The 26,080-nt window shown below is 29.9% G+C and overlaps 1 protein-coding gene across 2 annotated transcripts in view; it reads left to right on the top strand.

Moving 5' to 3' along the window:
- Window positions 1–26,080, top strand: part of LOC136968614 (aryl hydrocarbon receptor-like) — a 119,254-nt gene that overhangs the window by 84,940 nt on the left and 8,234 nt on the right. For both annotated transcript variants that reach the window (XM_067262610.1, XM_067262611.1), the window contains exons 3-4: window positions 7,060–7,157; window positions 22,065–22,154. In XM_067262610.1, the coding sequence (XP_067118711.1) occupies window positions 7,060–7,157; window positions 22,065–22,154 (188 nt within the window). The remainder of the gene's footprint in view (window positions 1–7,059; window positions 7,158–22,064; window positions 22,155–26,080) is intronic.

Here is a 26,080-nt window from a genome sequence, read left to right as displayed (position 1 = left end):
TAATTTATTATTTATTATTGGAAATTCAAGTTAAAACATCGATGGCAAGTATAAATGATTCCAAATGTAAATAGGCCTGTATAGAATAAACGAGAAAGCATTTAGGCTATAAAATTGAACTGTTGAACACCGTATAAGATAAAAGGGAAAAAGTAAGTTATATAGCGAGAAGATTGTAATCTATAATATTAATGCTAAGTTTTACCAATTGAAACTCGCAACCATTCTGGTGATTACAAATTGCAATAGTTGAGTAATAGCTAATTCCAGTAGCAAGAGTGAAGCCCTATAGGCCCGAAGCACTACTATCCAAACACACTTAATCACTCAAATACTTTTTCTTCTCCCAGGTTGTTTCTATTGTTCGTTAAGTTGTTTAGTTAGTATCCAATCCGTCTTCATTTCTAAGTCGTTGACGTATCGTAAGTGCAAGGCATGAGATTGTATTCGCGAAGATCATCATCTCATTATTTGATTGCTTTGGCGATTAGTGGACGAGTTCGGCAATAATTCTTTCCACGATTGATTGTATTTTTTACAATAGAACCTATAAATTAACTACAAGAAGGGGGCCTTCCTTTCAATGGAATGTATAACGGCTATTTTTCTTTCTTTAAAAAAATAAGTTTTAATCTTAACAAACCTTCATATTATCTAACAATTTTCTGGATTTAGAGATGTTCTATCCTTCAGAAAAGGATCTTAAATGAAAGAGAGTATGCAAATTAATGTTATTAAGTTAGGAGATTGTTTTTATAACAGTAAAATATAGAGTTATATACTAGTTTATAATACTAAAATATAGAATTTAAATGTAAGAAAGAAGTGATTAAACGATAAAAACTTACTTTATTACTACAAAATGTAGAGCTTTATGATATAGAATTATACAGTGGTTTGTGGAATTAAAGTTTACAGACTTGAACGTAGAATTTTAAAATTAAATTAGTAAATAATGTAGAAAGGAATACTTAATATTAAATATAGAATTATAGAGTTATAAAATGTAGAATTATAAAGTTGTATAATAATTTTAACACAAAAATATAGAATTCCTGATTTAAAATGTTTTATAGCCTACTTCTTCAAAATAGTTATTAAAAGGAAGGAGTTAAAGTCGATTTTCTTAAAATGAAATGTTAAAAAACTGAAAAAAAAACATTTAATAACACTAAACGAAGTGTTAAGAAGTCATACAATATAAAATATAAAAACGTTCCAACGACAAGATTTAAAAGTAAAAATAATATAAAATCTTAATGCAGTTAAATTATAATTTACATAGTAGGATAGATTAGGAAATAAATGTAAAAAAAGATTTATTTGTAGAAAATCTAGGTCGATGAACTCCATCAGTGATGAGCCTATAGGTTTGGCTTTGTTCGCTTCTAATAGTATCGTCTCTGTTCTTTGCTACCATTGGGACCAGCGCTCGATTATTGACCAACTAATCAACTTAGGGCTAGATGTATCGACCTATTACAGAAGAGCAATGTTGACGGTTAGATGTACACGTGCTATTGGCTCCAATCGATATTTTGCCAATAGACAAGACAGCTTCTATAACTCTAGATTGAAGCCCTCCTTTTGTACTCTTAAATATAACAATATTGTCTTCAAAATAACTAATATCTTAATATTAATAAATAATGTATCGGAAAATAAATAATTCATGACTAGGAAGGATCATTATTAGTACAAGTCCGATAATTTGAATTAAAATTTTAGAATAATCAATGCATTTCTCCGAGCTATTTATCTTCCTCTTTAACGTGTGTCCACGTTGGTTATTCCTGTAATAAGAAGAATAATTAGCTTAAATATATATTATTTAATTAGTTTATTGTGTATTAGATTATGTAATTTCGTTTAATATAGCAACGTGTATATGTACAGTACGTAACGTGCGCAAATTCGCAGGTACCGTACTGTACTGTACATTAGCCCATATTGGAACATTGCATCCATGCTGTATACCATCTGCCGCTTTCCAATATTAGATCCATTGTCGCTGTACCAGAATCACCTAATAGAGCTAACAACATAGGCAATGGCCACTAAGTGCAATTAGGCGAAACAACAGGGTATTCTGATTGTTAGAATCCTTGGCTGAACGGACAATGAACATGCAGTTAAAGCATCATTACTGTTACTTGTTGGTTCATTACTTTGTTTACAGCTGTTTAGAACAATCGAACGGCTGTCAATTGTCATTCTTTATAATAAAATAAACGTCGTTGATATTTATAGTAAATATTATTAAACCAATCGATAATTAAGTTATATAATTTCTAATTTAATTATAATTACAAATGCGAATTTGTGGCAGTGTAATTAAGAAACTAACGATTCGAGATGCTTTTACTGTAAAAAAGAATTGGTGAAATATTTTTAGAAATTTGAATTATAATAACAATATTTATATTTAAATAAATTTTTAAAGAATTTATGGAAAAGTAGCATAAAAATTATCCTGAAACAATTTAAGTTGTTATTATCAAAATAACTGATTTCCATTGAGAATTTTTGTTGTTATTGATGCGAACGAATATAAATTCAAATATGTATAATTTTTAAAAATTGAGAGATATTTTGGATACACCTGGACTGACAGTTGGTTGGACTCATCTCCCCGACGAGAGCAAACAAAAGAGAAAGCACCATTATTCAAACCTTTATATTCCTTTGTTGGGACGTCATGTTCATTGAAGTGCTTCTAATACTTTGATGGCCTGTACACAGCTTTCGACTGAACTCTTCTGTTGACTTTATCTATACATTCGGTCATTGTGTTAATTATCTGCAGTAGATTTATTGTCAAACCGTTTGGATATGCAGTTTAACCACACACAAAGTCTTGTAATTGCTACCTTGTTGCACGTATAGAAGAGAGAAAGAGAGCAACGTTTTACAGATTTTCCTAGCAGAAAATAAATTAAAAACCAATTATTTTGTTTAGATAAATATATTAAATTTACGAACAAACAATTTATTTAAATGAAACCGTTATAAAAATATAATAAAAGTTACTTTATTGGCTGGAAACTTAACATTTGATAGGAGAAACTTTAATTTTCAATTTATCTATAATTAATTTTTTAAGCATTTCTACTAAAAATACTTCTTCGATTATACGACTATAGCTATTACTTTAAATATGGGTCTAGAAGCGCGCACACACACATAGGCCTATATAATATATATTATATCCACGCATATTATAGAATTCTTGAGACGAGTAAATATAGTTTGCATCAAATAATTAATCAACTTAGATATATGATGTAAGGACTCATTAAAGAGGTTATTGCTTTCAGAATTTCCATCAATGAACTAAATCGTTCCTTCGACCTGTTCGTTCTTGGTCTTATTTTCAGATATCATCGGATTACCAGTCAATTAGTTATTAAAAAATGATCGACTGGTAGTAAACCAGTAGTTACGGACACCCTATATTTCTACATGATGATGAATGATCATCTTGTTGTCCAAAGATGGATAACCGAATTCTTAATACATATTCAATACAAAGCACAATACATATTAAACGATATTCCGTTATCATTATAACCACCAATTAACGTTCATGTTGGAAGTTAAACGATTTAAACGTGGGGAGGGAAACCAAATTTCTCTTGCTCTAGGGAAGATGATGAAATGCTCAAGATGCTACTTCTTCTTAATGTTGGCACCACAAGTAGATACGTATATAAATATTGTGCTGACGTTGTTTAAAATCGACATTAAAAAATCTTTAAAAATTGTATTAATTTGTAGGTCCAAGAAGCTACTGGACATTTTAGTAAATATAAAAAGATCATTTAGTTGGATAACCGTGACATAGATAAATGTAATTGTAGGTCTGTCGATATAATACTATAAATTTCGATTTATCATTTCGAAAATTTCGATCTTTAAAGATCTTTATCGCATTGATAACCAAATAGTTATTATTAAAATATTAATGTTATGGCAGATAAACTGTAAATATATATCCATCTGGCATTGTATAGTAGAATTTTTCTATATATTAATTAATATTATTAAAGGATTTTAAAATGGTTATGTTGGTTAACAGATTATTTATCGTATGTAAAAGTACGGCTCGGCAATCGCTTTTGAATTAAAAAGTACAGGGGGAAAAATAACTCAAAATAAAAATCTAATATAATTAAAATAAAACATTAATCTAATTAGCTTAGTTTAATAAGTGTTTATCACGAAACCAGCAAGCTCATAGTCTGTATCTCTTCTGATAAGCGAATGACATCAATCATTAACTATGATTGGGATACGTTGCGCATGGAAATGATATTTTTATGGTGTAAATGGAGGTTTTCGTCTATTAGAAAGCCCTTTAAATGCTTTTATTTACATGAACATGAAAATATAAAGAAACTTTACATCCCTAAGCAGCAATTGTTAGATAATTTCACTCGATAATAAACTGGCCTGGTCTTGTTCAATCTGATTTTACTTATAAAATATCAATTATTTAATTTTCATTTGATTAATTCAATGGTGTTGGTTAATGTTGCTTTTGTTAGATAATGTATCTTTATCGAGTGAATAGAGATTATCATCGTTCTGCATCCAGTTGCAACAACAAGCAATGTAAATGTATATTCATGACCGGTTCCAGCTCTTCCAGTTTAATTTATTAGCTTGATTTTAAGCATTTTGTTCGCTTAAAATGCTTATTTAAGCATTATTTTTGTGCGAGTTTTAATTATGATCCGGAAAAATTTGTTTCCAATTAATATAGACGATTCAAAATTAAATTTTGTTGTTTTCTTTGTGTTCAGCAAACTCTTCAAACAGATAGAGATGCTTTAGCTAAGCGTATTGCATCATTAAACTAAAGTTATTACTTAGGATCAATAGGAGAATATAAGTATAACTCTGTATATTTAAACCTGTACAAATCTATATAAACATTTATATAATTTTCATGGATCAAGTAGTGTCTGATGAATTCATTTTTTCATAATTATTATTTCATCATTTTCTGTTAAAAGATAAGAATGCGATATGATATATAACGTATTCTTATATAAGGGTGTCAGTTAACCGTTGTAAAACGTCAATTCTGTCCTACTTGCTAACAAACTTAATCATATTTTCAACAGTTTTGTAAGAGACAAATTCGTTGTTCTAAACTCATATTCAAAAGTGCTGGAGCACAAAACAAAGCATGATTAACTAACTTCCGGACCACCCGGCTATAGAATAATAGAGTAGGGAAAATCAGGGCAGAACGGAATATTTAGGGTTTTAAGGATTGTAAAATAGTAAAAAAGGATATACATAGACGAAAATAACAAATGATAAAATTACATTGTTGTTTAGTTTACTTTGCGTCATGTAAATATTGTTTGTCAAAATTAGTTATATTGCGCATGGAACACCTGCTTAAGAAAAATTTAAAAGGTTAAGTAAAACATTATTATTATCATTAATTAATGGAAAAATTCACAAATGAGAATAGCATCTCCATCGGCACTGTCCACTTCAGCACATGAATTGCGAGTCCATTTGAGGCACTTTGGCAAACGATCCTGCCCCGGACGCAGAGGTTATGTTTGAATGCTGTTAGTCTACATTAGAAACTGGAGAATTACAATGTAAGTACACGCGTCTACAGTTCAAAGTGCAGTAGCATTGCTTATAACACTCAGCATTAAGTTTTTTGACTTATAGCGAGAATAAGAATTAGTAAACTTACAATATCTTGCTGGAAAGAGGGAAGAACTCTTTTCAACACGTGATTGCCAACTTAGTGACCTCGACAGTGCAGATATGCGCTGTAGGGTTCTTCAAGTTCTCTTCAGTACAGATACGCGCTGTTGTGAAGTTTGTCAAGTTCTCGCTAGTTTGCACCACCCACTGACCAAAAAATATAGGGAGTTCCATTCTGCCCTGGGGTTCCGTTCTGTCCTGGTTTCTCCTATATTGTTATGAGATATAACCTACTCTAAATTAAGTTATATTAATTTGATATCATAGACTATAATGGTATTAACATATGAAAAAAAATTATTTACACTGAAATCAAGGTTAAATGTTATATAAATATTACTATTTTTAAATATAAATTTATAAATATTATAGTAACAGAACTTTGTTAACCTTTCTTAGGCTTAACATCAAGGAATATATTTAATAAAATAAGCTGGAATCTATATAAATTACACCCATATCAGGTTTCAGACATTATTAATTAAAACTTTTACGAAAAATTTAATATACAAATAATCCTTTCAACGTTTAGACTAAGTTAAGATACCTTCTCTTAATGAGCTCATTTAGATTATTTTATTTATTTTTGTTTAATGTTAGGTCAGTAAGAACAATTTTCAATAAGAACAGTTGCAAAAACCATGAGAAACTCTCAACCGAACACGGTAGCTTACCTAAAAACTGGCATCAGCATGATAGTGAAATACCATCATTTACGTAATGGGATGAATATTGGAAAATACTTAGTACCTCATTTTCACCGATGTTTCTCCCCCCTACAGAAATGGCACTACATACTTGTACTGTACTTCAATACTTTGGTCTACGATCCTCCTTTTGCTCTTCTGTCGTCCATAACTTGCTAAATTTCTCTCTGAGCATATAGATATTGAACGATTAGGGATACCTGATTTCATAAACGTGTAGACGCCTTAGAACAAATGATAATCATCATACATGTTTATGCCTTTAAGATCGGTTCCCACCCCTTGATAAGAATGCATAGACGTCTTTTATGTCCTAAAGTAAAAAACATGGATAGTTTTCTTTGCCTCAATTTATATCGAACGTTTAATGCTTAATTATACCCATCTAACGTTAATTTTGTCTTCAAGCTTATCATTTTTTAAAAAGATTTATTCTTCTTTTATTAAGACACAATCATTAAGGGTTAAGCGGTTATACATTTTAAAAAATAATTACTGTTTAATAGTGAAATATGTAAACTTTATAAATCTTATTGTTATTCTTACATAATATATAAGAAAATGAAGGCGATTATTACTTTTCCCCCTTTTTATTGTTTTTTTTCTTTTGTAGCAGTCTTACATCGCGACCACGATAGACCAGATCATGGGCATAAGTCGAGAGATCTGTTATATCCCGATATGTTAATGGAAGGTGATTTGATTTTGCAGGTAAGTGTAATTATTTCAAAATTGTAATTCAAATAAAGAGGTTTGTTTAAATTGTATTTACACTAAAACCTGCGTAAGCCGGAACCGAACGGTTTGGCCTGTTTTCGTTTTGAACGGAAACAGGCCAAACTGTTCGGTTCCGGCGAGATTTTCTTTTAACGGAGAAGGATTTTTTCCGTTTTAGACAGGTTTTACTGCATCTTATTTCCTTCACGTAGAGGTTTTTGGCAATGGTTAAGTGCAAGCGAGATGGCTACGTGTGCAGAAGAATGTACTGCGCAGTATAGTACAATTTCCTTTGTAAAAACCATTGTGCGCGCGAAACAAGCTTTTAACATTGATTTATTACAGATTAAAGGACTAATTTATTTTTGTAACTTATTTAGAAAATCTATTCACGTGCTGAATTAACACAATCAACCGTTCGTCTATAGAAAAATCAAATCGATTTGGGTTAATTGGCATAAATTTTTACTATTGCTGTAAGTCATCCGGTCTTTATCTTCTTATGGTCAATCAGTATATTTGGGTGTGTTACTAGAATTGCTCTTCACTACTTCCCCAGGGAAAATTGCAAATACTTGAGCTTATTTTTAATTATGTTCTAAGGATCTACAGGGCTATATCTAGCAGCTCCACCCGATTCATATTAAGCAATTGGCATCGTAATGATAGTGTCGAAGACTTACGTTCTGATAATTCGAACACTTATGTCGAAATTAATATTTTTCTATTTCTCCCCCTTAAATATAGCTAATTTAATGTCCATCGAGAAAGTTTTTAAACGAGAAATGTCTATATTTATACTTTTTTGCATTTTTTAATTATTAAAGATCACAAAATCGTAAATTCCAGTTCTCTTTTTTTCGACTACGCTGTGAAAATCGTGAATTATTTGTCTAATAAATTATAAATATAAGTCTGTAAAGTTTTTATTGTATATATAGGCCTATATATACAGGTATACCTCGTCTTACGTCGGTAATTGGTTCCAGGAGAGGCGACGTAAGTCGTAGTTTTGACTTATGTCGTAACTAAACGCCAATAATGAGCACTTAAAGACCGCTAAATGAGACGACAACACAGAAACACAGATGTTTTCATGGTTCCTTTCCTAGGCTTTACGATGATTATATTAACATTTACTGTAAATGTACATATTTTAATATGATTTTATGTGCTTTCAACGCTTTTCTAGTCATATTACATCTTCAATGTTTATGGCGGACGGATTTAAAGTCGAATAAACTGACTTAAACTTGATTTTTATTTTTCCATATACTTTTTTGACAAACGACGTATAATCGGGAACGACGTAACTCGAGGTATACCTGTATATAAAAACTAGCACTTAATTGTGTAATGTAGGTGTTAATTAATTTAAATGTTAAGCAATGAACACAGCTGCATATCTACTTCCATGTTTTGTCCATTGCTTCGTCCATAGATGAGGAACATGAAGTTAATTTCATTCTATTCATTCTAAATATATAAAATGTTAAAGTAAATATTTATTTATTTAATAAACTAACAATGCTTTTAAATTTAAATTTTTTTTTAGTTTTTATGCATTTAGGTTTACATAGACTAGTAGATAAGGTATCACCTGTGCTTCCATACGATCATTTTTCACTGCTACTGATATTAACTCTAAATGTTTGTTTATCTTATAATTATGTTAAAGCAATTATAAAATAAATGCTCATTACAATTATTTTTTACTCAGTAATTACGAACAGTTTTAAAACAAAATTTACAAATTATTAAATATGTCCACAATTACATTTTCCTTCTTAAATTATTAGTTGTCCATTATGCAGAATTAATATAACAATTAAAGGTACAGTACAGTACACTTATGTTTAGTATATATTTATAATTTGTATGAACTAATTGGAATTAAATTTCTATTTATTACTGTATTTAAAGTATCTCAAAGAATGCTTAACATAAGGAAATGTTGACAGAAGTGCAGCTCTTAGAACGAATGTGATCATGATTCTGAAATGTCATCATATTTAACGATAGAAAGACGAAAAGTAGTAAATTAAAAGGAATTTTGCAACAAGTAGAAGAAATTATGCTGTACAGTACATCCGGTTAGAAATTAATTCTGTATTTGGTTGAAATTTCGATGATTCATACAATTTCGATTGTGGTTGAATCTCCTTTCAAGTTGAAAGCGTGAACTTTTCTAAAGATTTTTACAGTGTATGAGTGTTTTCGAATATCTAGATCCAAAATAGACCAAATTTGAATCAGTAGTTTAATAAATTTTCGTGTATTAATCTCTATCATACTTAAACTTAGCATATACTTACGAGTTACACTTAATCAAATAACATCTCTAGTGCATCGCTTCGTGATCAGAAACACCTATAATTACTTTATCTTTGTTTAATTTTAGAAATTTTTACGATTTTTCATTCTTTTATTAGGCTACTTTTAAGCCACTTTTACGCCACTATACATTAGAGCCGTGGTTCTCAATTTGTGGTCCGCGGAACACGGGTGCTCCGTGAAGCCAGTTCAAGTGTTCCGCGAAAAATCAAATATACAATTAAAAATTGTCGCAAAAGAAATATCAATACAATGCAAAATAATTTGTGTACAGGAATGTAATCAGCAAATGCCAATGTTGTCACCTACTAGACCGAGTGCGCTCGATTTCAAAAAGATTTGCACCCTGCTTTAAAGCCGATGTAGGCCTATTGTAAGTGTTCCGCGGAAAAAAAAAAAATGTCAAAGTTTAGTGTTCCCCGACTTCAGAAAGATTGAGAACCACTGCATTAGAGAAGTGTACTGTACCACTTTTAAGTCACTATACATTAATATGTAATGTATAGTGGCATAAAAGTCAGTTAAGTTATTTTTGGACCACCCTGTACAGTACATACATTTGGAATTACTACTCACTCAGCACAAACAACAATAATAATTTGATAATCCGAAACCGTGTCGTAATTCTTTTTTGTTGCTTAAACACTATGTAGTGCAATAAATTCGAACACTTGGCATTCTTTCATCTCTTATTTTAGTTCAGTTCATACGTTTTAAATTACACGTTTGGAGCATAACACGCCCCTTCAGCCAACTAAAAATACGATAAAAATACATACAGCACATAAAAAGGTAAAAATACATATAGGCCTAAATGGTTAAGATGTTTCTTCAAAGACATACCTCGGAATATTTTACGAACTGGGCTCTATTGGATGAGTACATAATATGTATACGGCTTACACATTTATTATTGTATATATATTTGAACAAATATCACAAATATAATATTAATCATCACAATACATTGATTTGCACAATACATATATCTACACTATTAACATACCTTCGTTATTCTTCTTTTTGAGCCAATACAATTAAACGGTAAGTATATCGCCAGTACGGAACTTTACGTTCATACTGTTTTTGTAATTTTAAAACATGTTGTTAGTATTCCTTCTTATCCTTGCCTAAAAAGTAACGTGGTGTTGAATCAAATTTCCATTTCGAATTCTGCCATTTTTTTTTTTTTTTAATAGGAGGTTGGAAGTTCACTATAAATTATCTCAAAGAACCCAACTGATATTTGAGCATAGGCCCTCATCTATTAAAGGATGAAATAGGTAAAATTAACACTGGCATCTGGTTGCATCATATGTTGTCACCACTTGTGCACCAGATGTGGAAGGTAACACACCTCCTTCGTAACCGCTGCCTACATCTTGTAGTAATGTCTGAACCTGCAACTCTGTCGTCTTACCATTTTTGGTATGTATTTCATATTATCTAAACTGTCTGTATAACATTAGTTCATAACTGTAAACCAATAATTGGGCTAACTCATAACTGTTTTTGTATTAGCACCATGTACAGTACACTTTACGCTACCATTCAACGTTATGAAGAATTATTACTCCTGTCTACATTGATAATGCTTACTGCTCATACAGTCATGACGACGTTTTCATCTTTATGTTGTATAGCTCTAGGCATAGTTTTAAGTTTATTTTTTTCACTTTGTATAATTTTTAAGTAAAGTAAAACCTTTGGTTAATACCAACTGATGAGGGACTACTTTCTATTGGAAAATAGTCCGAAATGCATTTTGGGTTTTTCGATTTTCATACTTATGTAGTCGTCTTATTGTACACCCCTTCTTTGTTTTATTAAATGTTTTTACTTTGATTCCTGAGCGTTTGTGCCCATTATCATTGGTGATAAGCCCTTACTATTATCTGCCTCACGGTTATAGATTGTAATTAATTTAATTATACCTAGGGCTTAAAGCAATCTCTGTAATAATAAAGTATCTCGTTATAATAACATTCACAGAATAAATACGATGTACGGTACCTGTTTAGTTTTTATATAAAATTCAATATAACCAGTAAAACACAAATGGTTGTACAGTAGAGCGTCGTTTATCCGAATCAATTGGGGACTGGAGTTGTTCGGATCACTGTCGCCACGCCGATTTGCTTGCCATCGGTAGATTCCTTAAGCAATTTTCGGTAGATTTTGGTAGTTTTCGGTAGATCGACTTTTTGTGGCTGAAAGGGGGTTGCGCATTAACAATAACGCGTTTTTTTCGTCATTTATTTTATTATAAACTATAAAGAATAAAAAACAAAAACTAACACAGAACACTTACGTAAAAATAATAATTTACTAATTAGATAGAAAAATAAGACGAAATGTAGTACCTAACAGAAAATTATTTTTTATTTTTAGGATAATAATAATAATTATTATTGAATATCTTCCGTTTGTATGTTTTTTAAAACAGTTTGTTATTTTTGAAATGAAATTACCTTTTTCAGGAAAATCGTAACAGTAATTTTTTCCAATTAATAGTTTAGTAAGAAGTAAGCCAGTGATTGTTTCGGAGCTCGGTTTATTTCTTTGTTTCGTTTTAAACAGATTTATTGACGAAAATATTCTTTCCACATTAGGCGAAGAATGAGGCAGAAACAAGATATTCTCAATAAAACGAGTCAACACTGGAAAAACAAGTGTTTCATCGCCCAGAGTAATAGTTTTAATATTTGGCCAGAAAACTTGCGCATCATTGCTAAACGACTGTATTTCTTGATAATTTCTTAACAGTCTCCATTCGGAATCTAAACTTTAAAGCTCGCGATTAGTTATGAGATTAGGAAATAACAAGGCAACATCTGTAATTGTATGTATAATTCCACTTTTAACAGCGGTTGGGTTAAAAAACCAAAATTTTATAGAGTTGTTTTTAAGAGGAAATCTAGCAGTAATTTGGGTGCAATCTTCAATGTAAAAATCCAAACGACGTAGTCGAAAAAATGTAATGTGTTCATCTGTAAGATTCGGTTGCGTCATTGAAGCCACGACTTTTGCTCCAAAATACATGTTTTCTATAGCTAAATACATAATTTCTTGGATTTTTAAAATCAATACTTTGGATTGGAGTGGTTGTTATATAATTTCTTTGAAGGAAGCAATCATAAATTGTTTTCAAAACGAGGCAAACATCATCATACAAAACATGCAATTTTGGGGACTCGGATTGCATTTCTATATTTAAAATATTGAATAGAGGCAACACATAATCCAAAAATTCTACAAATAATTTTGAAACTGAATCATTCGATTTCTGCAGTATATCATATGCAGCGAGGACATCATTACTGTTGACGGCATCAGTAAAATATAGTTTTAGAGCAGCGTACTGCGCTAAGATTCGAATTACCACACCATGAACTGAAAGCCATCTGGTTTGCCATGGATGTAGAATTTTGTGGCTCTTAATATTGCAAAATTGCTGAAATTGGCTGAATTCACATACTCTTTTTGGGCTAGAATTAAAATAATTGTAAATATCGCGGCAGAGATCTTCGACGTACCTAGAGAATTTCTGACTGGCATATGATGCGCACAAGTGAAACGAATGGCATATACATTTTATAATATATAAATTAGGTACATCATTTTTTAATAGTGTCATCAAAGAATGATGACTTCCCATCATAACATTAGCTTCATCGAAGGCAAACCCTATCAAATTGTTTTTGTAGGGAATATTATTGTGGTTAAACATTTCAGTAATGCGATTATATAAGGTAACTGCATCAGAAGCGCGTAATTTAACAAGACCAAAACTATCTTGAATAACGTCATCTTCTAAATACCTTACAACTAAGCATAAGTGTTTTATTATGTTCCAATCCGTTGATTTATCCACGATAAGGGAAAATTCCTTATTTCGTAAATCTTCACAAACCCGAAGAAAACCCTCGTTACCAGTAACACACACAATGGCTGTTGTTTTGGTTCTGTTGCATGCCAATCCTTGAGCAATTTTTGAGTCGGGACAAATGTTCATAATTCATTTCGGCAGATGCTCCATAACCAAGAAAGGCAGGTTGTGCTCTGCTACGAATGCCGAAAGGCGTATTTCCCCTGAATAACAAATAACATTAATAATACTAAATATAACAACAGTAACGAGTCATTAGTTTAGTTTTTTTAATTTTTAACTGTCACAAAAACGTACCTTCTTTAATTGATGCCTCCAATCGCTTTTGCCTTGATCCGGATATAGCAAAAGTTTTCATCATTGAGACTTGTTTACTTGAGATTGTTTCCACTTTTTTTATATGAAATTTCCGACACTATGTTTAAGTAAAGCGTCTTTTCCACTTGAAATGTTTTTGTCTTTTCCACAAGGCTTGCAAAGTGCAAATTATCGCCCTTTTTTACTTCGGGTTAACCACCCTTTGAACTCTGGCAGGGATTCCCATTCGTGTTTGTAGAATTGTTTATATATATATTTTTTTAATAACATCGGTACTAGAACCTTCACCACCACTATCGTACTTTTGGTCACTCATTTTTCGATTTCTAATATTTTTAAAATTATTCACAGTGTGAATAACTAAGAGTACATTTCTGGCTATTTCTGTTATAATGTAACCAATGATTATGCTACTACATAATAGATGGCGCTAAACAGATCAGCAGAAATAACTTTGTATTGCAATAAAGTTTTTTACTATAAGAAATGAAGGTACAAAGAAATGTTTTATTGAGAATTTTTAGATACATTGAAAATAAAAATTTCTTTCTTGAATTATCGTCAACTTTTCGGTAGATTTGGTGCTTCAATCGGTAGATCGGTAGACCGGACCCAAAATTGGTAGATCTACCGAAACTTCGGTAGACGTGGCAACATTGGTTCGGATAACTGATTATGTACGAAAAAATATATTAACCTATCCGATGTTGAAATTTTTCTCCATTGCGTTGAATTCGCGTTGAATTTTCGTCGATTTTAAGCCTAACGAAAATTTTTATAACAATAATCGAGGCTATTGTATCGTTCAAAATTATTTCTTTATTTTGTACAAACAAAATTAATATATTGAAAAATATAAAAACAAAAAAATTATACTTTAGAAGTTAATCTAGTATCAAAAACGTTCGATTCGGCACGACACAGTCCGACTGGAAAGCTTTCGGTTAACCGACGCTCTACTGTACAACCATTTGTGTTTTACTGGTTATATTGAATTTTATATAAAAAATAAACAGGTACCGTACATCGTATTTATTCTGTGAATGTTATTATAACGAGATACTTTATTATTACAGAGATTGCTTTAAGCCCTAGGTATAATTAAATTAATTACAATCTATAACCGTGAGGCAGATAATAGTAAGGGCTTATCACCAATGATAATGGGCACAAACGCTCAGGAATCAAAGTAAAAACATTTAATAAAACAAAGAAGGGGTGTACAATAAGACGACTACATAAGTAGAAAATAGAAAAACCCAAAATGCATTTCGGACTATTTTCCAATAGAAAGTAGTCCCTCATCAGTTGGTATTAACTAAAGGTTTTACTTTACTTAAAAATTATACAAAGTGAAAAAAATAAACTTAAAACTATGCCTAGAGCTATACAACATAAAGATGAAAACGTCGTCATGACTGTATGAGCAGTAAGCATTATCAATGTAGACAGGAGTAATAATTCTTCATAACGTTGAATGGTAGCGTAAAGTGTACTGTACATGGTGCTAATACAAAAACAGTTATGAGTTAGCCCAATTATTGGTTTACAGTTATGAACTAATGTTATACAGACAGTTTAGATAATATGAAATACATACCAAAAATGGTAAGACGACAGAGTTGCAGGTTCAGACATTACTACAAGATGTAGGCAGCGGTTACGAAGGAGGTGTGTTACCTTCCACATCTGGTGCACAAGTGGTGACAACATATGATGCAACCAGATGCCAGTGTTAATTTTACCTATTTCATCCTTTAATAGATGAGGGCCTATGCTCAAATATCAGTTGGGTTCTTTGAGATAATTTATAGTGAACTTCCAACCTCCTATTAAAAAAAAAAAAAAAATGGCAGAATTCGAAATGGAAATTTGATTCAACACCACGTTGCTTTTTAGGCAAGGATAAGAAGGAATACTAACAACATGTTTTAAAATTACAAAAACAGTATGAACGTAAAGTTCCGTACTGGCGATATACTTACCGTTTAATTGTATTGGCTCAAAAAGAAGAATAACGAAGGTATGTTAATAGTGTAGATATATGTATTGTGCAAATCAATGTATTGTAATGATTAATATTATATTTGTGATATTTGTTCAAATATATATACAATAATAAATGTGTAAGCCGTATACATATTATGTACTCATCCAATAGAGCCCAGTTCGTAAAATATTCCGAGGTATGTCTTTGAAGAAACATCTTAACCATTTAGGCCTATATGTATTTTTACCTTTTTATGTGCTGTATGTATTTTTATCGTATTTTTAGTTGGCTGAAGGGGCGTGTTATGCTCCAAACGTGTAATTTAAAACGTATGAACTGAACTAAAATAAGAGATGAAAGAATGCCAAGTGTTCGAATTTATTGCACTACATAGTGTTTAAGCAACAAAAAATTAATAATAATGATAAATATATTTCATACATAGAAACTTTTAATTTATAAGCAGCAAATAATGCAAAACGTAGGCTATATAAGCCTACATTACAATCACAAACATTAAATTTTCCCAAAGGTTATGAAGAAAAACATTAAAATTTTAAAATACCACAGCATAATTAATATAATTAATTCAGTTCGCGTATATAGTAACCATATAAAATTAAGAAACTAAATACGCTCCTCTACGAACGTTCTAAACGAAGAAAAGTGATACAATATAGCGTTCCATTTTCTTGTTTATTATTATTTCCTCCGATTTCTTTGTCACTCACGATAGTTTCACCTTGTCTACACCCAATTACCCTATTATATTACATTCGAAAAGTAATATCACGCATAAAACGTTATCATTAATCACGAAAAATTATTTACATAAGCTTCTAAAATAAATTATGAAAATTTAAATTCCAAGTTTTAACTTTAAATATCAACTAAATTTATTAAAATTTATTCGCCTGTATTTGTAAAGTTGTTTAACAAATTGTTTATTGTTTAATTAATAAGCATTTAAATATAAAAATCGTAATAACTCTTCCATATTCTGATAAGTTCTATGCTTTATTTGTATGAGTTCCATTAAAACACAGACATTGAAGCATTTCTCATATAATAAAAAATGATAGAAGCTTAATTTTCATCAATGTTTCTAAATATATATTATAGTAAACTCATTATTTAATTAGTTTCTTTAAGAAAATGAAACAGAAATTTAAATTAAAAAAGAAAATTTAATTAAGTTAAAAAAATAGAAGAATAAGCGTGAAGAGTTTACTGACTGAAACAGGATTTGTATGTTAATTAATAAAAAACGAAAGTGAATTGAGTTTTCTTCTAATAAACTTTTTTCAACTTTTTAGAACATTTACATTTATTATTTATCACCTCTATCCTTCAATCGTTGTCAGATAAGAGCAACTATCATTGACAAGAATGATTCACTAATTAACAAAGGACAATGATCTAATCAACTTCATTAAAAAGTTGTACAGTATCTTTGATATTAATTTATACAAAGTATTTTTGTGCCTCGATCTACATGCATTATAAATGTTTCCTATCCATTGTTTATAGAGTTATTTATAGAATTATTGAAACTATATCAATTATACTCTATAAGCTTCGTTTAATTAAAATTTATAGTTTAAAATCGATAATTAAACAGACAAATCAGGGATAAAACCAAGTAAAAGTTCTCAATTCAAATACTTTTATATATTGGCAGGTTAATATAAAACTTGTGTGGTAATTGAGGTAATTCTAGATTATGTGGTTTATTGTACACTCCGCTTAACGACGGGATTAGAAATACATAGTAGAACCTCATAGAGTACTATATTATACTTAAACAAACCTTTATGGTATAATCTACTATTCATATAAGCTGTAAGTAACACAATGATTATGCATCTAAGCATATCCAAATATAGAAAGATACAGGTTTTTACGAATTTTCAGCTCCATTATAATCTTGGTCGTACTGTATACATGGCTCGTCGTTAAACTGCTCATATCTGTATAAGAAAATCTAGAATAGATACTGTCTATAATGTATAGTACAGCACAATTAACAGTAAATCTTCATAATTTACCTTAATAAAATTTAACAAATTGATATTTTTTTAGTAATTAAAATTAAAAAATTACTCATTCATACTGTACAGTACCTATCGAGATATAGTTCTTGATAGATACAGTCCTGCATCCTTATCAATCTTAATAGGCATGCTTATGTATATTAAATTATTATTTTTATATGCACAGGGAATACATAAAGGTAATTTATTATAAGTTACATAATAAGGATGCTACGTTGTGATATCCTTATTAATTATTAAGTTACGCGTAAAACGATTAAGCATATTTTCTCAATTTTAATTAAATATTAATCAAATTCTGTATTAATATATTTATTAAACTCCGATTAACTGCGTATTTAAAATTATTATAACACAGCAATCATTGAAAATTACCTCTAAATGTTTTGATATAGCCTACTTGTACTGACTGTACAGTACCTTATAATCTTACAGAAAATTTAGTTATAATAGGCTACTATCTTGTCTACATTCCTTACATTAATACATAAATTAGTACAAAATATCAATTTAAAAAAATAATAAAGTAGTTCATCCATTTTTTTCTTTACCGTAAAAATATTATTTGTATTTTTTGACTTTCTCTCATCGTTTAAGTTGCATTGAAATTAACGTTTTTCTCAAAATTTCTATACTTTTTACAAATATATTTATAAAATTAAAATATTAATGTTGATTTTTATTAAAATAATCAACGATAAATTTAATATTCTGAATAATTATCTCCTATTATAAGACCGGATAATTTATCCTCATCCCTCGTTATCATCATTATTAAAAGCATGACCTACAAGCCTACATTGTGAATGAAAAAATTTAGGTTTCTAGATTTCATTAAAAGACATTATGAGAGAGTTTATGGGGCATTTATTTAAAAATGAAACAATTTTATAGAAGAAAAAACAAACAGCTTTGTCCTACTCTTCTTTAAAATATCACGATGTAAGACTATCCATTATTTCCTTACATTATCCGTTGAAATATATTGTGAAAGTAAGAAAATAAAATCTGAATAATCAGTAAAACTATATTATAAACTAAATAAGGTAATAATCGGTAAAAATGTACCTCGAAAATTTTACGTTTTTGAACGCGGAGGACCTTGAAACGTCGAGAAATGCAAAATAATTTGGGTTTTTTTTTCTGTGTAAATGGATGTTAGTGTGTGTGGAGAGGAACGATTTTGTTCACCCACTTTAAAGCTTAATACCTCCTGTGTCTTTTGTAGAAAATTTCTGAAATTTTGCAGGAAGGTTTGTGTATTAAGAATATTAATGCTGTTAAATTTTGGTGGTTAAAGGTCGAGGGGGTGGGGAGATAGAGGGGAGTCATGTGTCACTTGATGAATATTTTATTCGTTACTAGCATTTACAATTTTTTAAAAATAAAACTCATCTCTACCCACATTATTAAACTTTTTGCCACTTTAATAATTTATAACACCAAAATTTTTAAAATAAAATCTCAAGACAGATAGGCGCAACGCAATTTTTAACTCTTGCCAGGAAAGTTACGCAACTGGTAATTTATATTTTAAAATAAACAATAATTTAATTATCATTCGAACAAAATATTTATTTTACCAAAACTATTGCACAAAAACGCATTTGTTACTATTTTAATCGAATTCTTTCGTTATAATAAATTAGCTTATCTTACATTAAAAGACACACGAAATCCCGTATTGAAGTAGTTATACAACGATGAAGAAGAGGAAGAAGATCGAGGGAAAAAGTAAATAGCTGAGTTAATATTCAGTAAAAATTCGAAATTTTGCAAGTATAAAAAGCCGATATATTTATATATAATAAGAAAAAAACTCTTACAGTTTATTATTTATAAAACGAGATTTTATAAAAAGCTCTCAGGAAGTTGAATTTCTATGCACAATTGTTCAGTCCATCCATTCTATCGCAATATTTTTGGAAAAAGCAATGCATTTCATTGAAGACTATGTACGGGACTACATAAAATGTAATTTTTTTCGTTATTTTGAAGTTGTATATACACATAATCTAAAGTTCAGGGGGTTTTATTTGTTGAAGGGAGTCATTTATAAATGGAATCTATAAACAGAAATGACAGACTGGGAAAGGTTTATGCTGATAGTCGAAATCAAAGTGAATTTCAAATTCGTCTTAAAATATTTTTTATTTTCTTTATTTTTTACTATCTTTTTTCCTTTCCCTATTGTGGATGAAAGGAGAGGGAAAATATAAAAGAATTCACCTTTTGGATCTTACATCGAGTCGTGAGTGATGGATTTAACATTCTATCAGTTTACATAGCTTCGCTTATTGTTGAATGCCAAATGTTGAAGTCACGCGACTAAACGTCAACAAATCTGATTGTTCCCACTATCTTTTATCAAACCGAATGCTTTTATTAAAAAAAATAAACCAGAAAAAAAATTAACTGAATTCTAAGAAATGCCTCTTCTATTATAGAATAACTTCATTTGCTTACATTAAAGAAAGCCTTATAAATGGATAATTTATTATTAATTTACGAAAAATAAACGGTTAAGAGAAAAATTATTTTTAAATTACTAATATTTTTACACGTTTATGTTAATTTTATGATCCATAAAACGTTGTAACCGTGTAAAAAATCCATTTGATTAGTGTTGAGTACAATTGCCTTCATCCAATTCGAGAATTGTGATCCAAAAATAAAATAAAATTTATTAAAATATATTTAATTATAATTACTTAATTACAATTTAGGTAATGTGGAAATCTCAGATTGTGTTCATTTGTAACAATCTACTGGCTTGTAAATCTTAAAATAGTTTCATATTTGAATGATGCTTTACTCCATTTTTTAAAAAAATTCTTATATTTTATGGATTTTGGAGTACGTATCGACAGTACAGGCGGAGAATTTTAAAGGTAATATTCCGATTTGAAGTAAAAGAATTACTTGAATTATCGATCGCTTGGATCCACCCGTCACTTCGTTACACCATTTGGGTGTCGTATGCTTCCGAGTGATGAAAACCATTACCCCATCTACCTTCGGGGATTCCGGATCTACAAGAATGATTTATGAACCATCTCCCGCCCTTGCTTTGTTTCTATGGTTACCTACTCCCGTGATTGGTGCTACATCTTATCGAAGGGTGATCACTTAGAATGATTCGATTTCAAAGGCCTTGGTTCTTTCAAAATATACATCAAAGTTGATTGTTTTACTATATGTATTTCACAGAATATCTACGTTAGATAAAAATATCATGAGGGCCTATCTACTAATTGAATTTCACCAGAAATAAATCGTATAAATATAGAGAAAACTGCAGAATTTTTTAATATTAATAAGCCCAAAAACTTAAGCTAAAAGTCTTGCCCTACATAATGTTTAGGCTACAAACTTGTAAAATATATGCATTTAAGCTATGGTTAAGCAGCAGAATGCTCTATCTATCTATAATTAAAATAATAATATAAAAAAATCATAGAGACATAAATTACGTATTTTCTACAGTTTGAAATATTTAGTAGGCTATTAAAAGAATAAAAAATGTTTTAGGCCTGTTAAACTAGTTACAGCTTATGTTAAAGAGAGTTTGGTTAAGTTGTAGGTCATATAGGCCTATAAGTAAAACCATAAGGCAAGGATTAAAATAATAGAAAATAATCACGGTATAGATTCAATTCTCACTTAGATCTTACCGTTTCTTTTGGGTGGACGAATTTTTTTCAGAAGTGCTTGCTAGACAATTTGTTCGAGTTGAGTTCGCCTCTCTAAACAGCTCCATTAACCTTCCAACAAAAAACCAATTTTATTGTTTTTCATTTTTTTTCTATTTTAAATGGATATTTTTTGAATAGAAGGTCAACGACAAGTAAATTACTTTAAAAAATATTGTATATAGTAATAAAGAATAATCTAAATAACTAATATTAAATATAGATTATCGAAGTATTGCTCAGTTGTCAAATAAAATAATAATAATTTAAATACGTGTCGAATATTAAAAAAATAACTAGAATAATTAAGGTAGGCGCCAGACAATAGCCTAGTAAATTTTTATTTTTTATTTTTGCAGGTATAACTCTTTATAGAAGATCTGTAATTATCTGATCAAATTAGACTTATATGTCTGTTATACCGTTAGAATAAAAGAAAAAGATTAGAAAATTTTAAGAAAATATCTTAATTAATAGGCTAAATCAATTTTTGTAGCAAAATTTGGTTTAAATTTAATTAATTATAGTAAACAATTTAAGGGTAGTTTAATCGAAAAATTATAGAATATATTCTGTTATAATATGATAGATTGAAAAAAATAATTTCTTTTTTCTACCCAATAGGCCCTCAATGGCTTCCTGTTGATTTTGACATGTGATGGGGAGGTCTTTTACGCTTCACATACAGTCGAAACTTATCTTGGCTTTCATCAGGTATGGCTCAATCTACTGTGAAGTTAAGAAATTCAATTTGACAAATTATATATCTCCTATGGACTGTATATATTTTATTTCGTAATTAGTATAACTGTAATTAAGTGTAGTCTTAATGCAGTTTGTACTAATATTTCATATATTTAATTAGCATTAAAAATTCACTAAAATTTATATATGACATCTTATAAATTCTAATAGAATTCTTTATAAATTTACGGTTTAAATTAAACGTTTTTTTCAAAGTGTATATGAAAAGTTCTAAAATTTAGATAATTTTTTAGAAATGTTACTTAAATTATCGATAAAAACGATATATAATCTATATATATATAAACCTTAGTAACTTTCCCGTTTTATCGTTGGCAAAAAATTAAATTACACTGTATTTTGAACAAAGTCTGCTAGCTTTGGGTGAAATGTTAAGCATTCTTCCATAGAAACATCAATTAAGATACATTATATATCGCACAATTTTACAATAATAAATCTTGCTGATGGTTTACTACTGTAATCAATAAGACTATTTCAATTTCTTTCTTTTAGATAAGTTCTTATCATTTTACAAAGCCTTAGGCGATATAAGAAAATAAGATATAACATATCGACTACAAAGTTCTCTGTCATCTCGTAATATAAAATTACTCTATTATCAAAAGCCTCTAGCATAATCTCAGTACCGTACTGACAAGGATCATTCTACATTAAAATAGCTGTCAGCTGAAAAACGAGATATTTTAAGGTTGAGAAAAAATGAAAATTAGTGTTAAGAAATTTTTAGATATTAAACCTTAATAGCTACAGTAACCATTTCTGAGGTACGGCACCGAGCAATCAACGAAGTGTGGCATCATCTAACATTTGAAATGGTTTGCTGCATGGCAAGAAGAAAAGAGATGAAGACATTACAGTAGTGCTCCAGGAAAATCAATGTCGGTTTGCATTAGATACTATCTCTTCCGTAATGCATGCAGATAACAGTGTATGGCAGAGGCAGCAGTAATGACACTAATTTAGCGAAGTAATCTTGGAGATGTGAAAGGCGAGAAATTACTGTAGGAGATCGACCAGATCCGTCCTGACTGCTTCCAGCCACTGTTAGAAATTGTTGAATGTCTTTTATGGAGAGAGACAATAATGTTATTTCTACGTGAGGAATCCAGTCAAAATTTAATTTGAAAAACATCTCGTTACGATTGCAATGATGATCATTTGTCTTTCGTTCACGTTCTGTTTAACAGATTGTAGTTAGATGAAGGAAACGAGTACGGATACGTAAAGAGAAAACATTAATAAAGTTAAAATAATTTCGAATTTTGTTATTTAAACGTTAACTTTTCTAATTTAATTAGCTTAATGTTTTCTTTCTATATATTTTACTTTATTTTAAATTGTTTTCTTATCTTGCCAGAAGGAAAAATTTGATCTTAATGAGCACGGTAGGCAAAGAGAGAGAGAGAGAGGGAGATAGCTTACACGTTTCATAAATAAATTAAGTCTTATCTAGCTATTAGTATTTAAAGTTTGACCAAATTAATTTTATTTTCATCCGAATGTTTAGAGTTAAAAGTAGAATTTGTCTTTGGTTGTTTAAATTAGAAAATTCTACGTAAAAAATGACAATTTTATTCTGATTTTGCTTAATAATTTGAATCGTTCTCTAACTTACTCGCTTTTATCTGATCTCAAGTTTAGATTTACATCAGAAAATTTACTAAAAATATTTTGATATATTAACAACAGGGCTACAGTCAAGGAATTAGCAAAGATAGCGATATACATCGATAAAAAATTCGAAATATTAATTGGGTTGCGGTTAACGACCAAAAAAGATAGTGATTCAAAAATTATCTGCTTAAAAAACTGCATTGTTTTCTAACAAACAACACCGCTTATGTTATTATCAGATGGTTTTGCAGGTGGACACGTTCAAAAGACCCAATCTCTTATCTAAAGACACATGTTATATTCAGGGTCGTAAACGTTTACGATTAACCTCAATTTTGGCATCTTAATTACGAAAAACTTTTATTGCGAGAATGAAAATATTCCTCGTTGTTAAAATTAGCTGCCTACAGGCTACTTTCATGAAAGGAGGAGTTAGATATATCACGCCCCGGACTTCACGTGATACGGATGCGCCATTCGCTCAATTGGACAACAGTTAGGTTGCTATGGAAGCATGTGACAAACGCGATTTCTATGTTAAGAGTCGCCAATCAGAAAATAAGGAGGAGTTCGTATTACGCAATAACAAATCCACATTTCAAATTTAAAAAAAAGTTTTAAAATTGTCAGCAAAAAAAAAAAAAAATATTATAAAAATAAATTTTGTAATTAAATACGTGGAAAAATTAGTTAATTTTTTAAATTTATAAATATAAAATTATGCATAAATTAATTTCTAATATAAACATTTGTTTCTTAAATTAATTTCAATGGAAGAAATTGAATTTAATTAAATTTAATAGTAACAGAAACATCAAAATAATCAGATAAAATTGGAAATAATAGGTATGATTAAACAGTATAAACTTCTTAATTAACTCATTTAATCTATTAGCATAAATTTTAACCATCAATTAAAGACTTATAACAAGCTAGGGATTAAAAAAAGGTGTCGTTAGAATGCCCCGAAGAAAGAGAATATTTAACCGATAATAGTATAATTAAAATCTTTGGTGCATCCTGCCCGATTCCCTAAATTAGTAGTCAGTTGTTGTAAACAGTAGTCGTGTTTAAGAAAATTAAATCGGAAGATGATTCATCGAAGATAGTGATACAAGAAGTCACTTTCATGTAGTAATTAATGCAAGTCTAAGAAGGCGTTTAGTGCAACACCCCGTAACGTCTTCATGATTAATTTGCTCATTAGACAATGCGTGGTCAACGTCTAGTTTCTTTAATGACTTCCAATAGCAATAATTTAATGACGACCTTAAGGTTTCTTCACCCGTACCCTTCGATCAACTTTGATCTTAACTCTCAAAAATCACTATAATATAGTTTAAGTTTTTTTACAAAATAGTTTATTCTTATTGCATAAAAATTGAAAAATATTTGTCGAAATATTAAATTATAAACGATTATATTTAAAATCATAGTAAATTTATAAATTATTTACACGATTTGGACTGTAAAATTTAAAATATCGATAAATTCCAACCGCATAATTGATAAAGGAAAGACTTGTTTTTAGCTAATTAAAGAATAAATTAAATTCGTGTTATAAATGATTAAAACCTAAATAAAGACTTTTTTATGTATAAAATGATAAATTGTTTTACTGTTATTAATGTATTTCTAAGCCCACGTAGACACTCTTAATTTGAATAAAAACAGAGTCTGATAGTAAAATGCCAGAAAATTAATTTACAAAAAAGTATTTCCGGAAGGAAATATTTTATCTAAAACTTTCGATTTCTTTACGGATAGGATAAAATCCCGTTTCTGTACTTTATAAATAATCCAAAATAAAAAAAGAGAAAAAATTTGAAACGAAAATTGAGGGGGCTGGAAAGACCCACGTGGCCAAGCGAGAAGCTACATATCACTTTGAGGCGCCTGAGAAGCCATTAGATGCACGAGAAAGACTTTTAGAACCCGACAGAGATGGATAGCTATCCACTTGCCGACAATAATTGAATATGCCAAAGAGGAGAGAAGAGAAGGAAAAGCATTACTGTCACGTACGCAATGTTTCTGGTATAGGTGTCTGGCTTCGGAGGCACAGGTGTTCGGTAACCCACCACTACGTTGAAGATAATGGGGAAAAATGTATTACTTCCTCGATTACCATATCGATTGCACTGCCGTCAGTTCTAGAAAGAATAATAAAAAAAAAAAAAAGAAAAGAAAAAACTATATATATTCTCCCCTAGTACAAGTCTTTCTCCTCGTCTAACATTACACCTTCGTCATTCTTC

Source organism: Centruroides vittatus, unplaced genomic scaffold, assembly GCF_030686945.1.
Source record: "Centruroides vittatus isolate TY-2023 unplaced genomic scaffold, ASM3068694v2 contig_150, whole genome shotgun sequence".
NCBI lineage: Eukaryota > Metazoa > Arthropoda > Arachnida > Scorpiones > Buthidae > Centruroides > Centruroides vittatus.
Note: the sequence above shows the minus strand (reverse complement) of the source record. Positions and strands in the feature narration are given on the sequence as shown.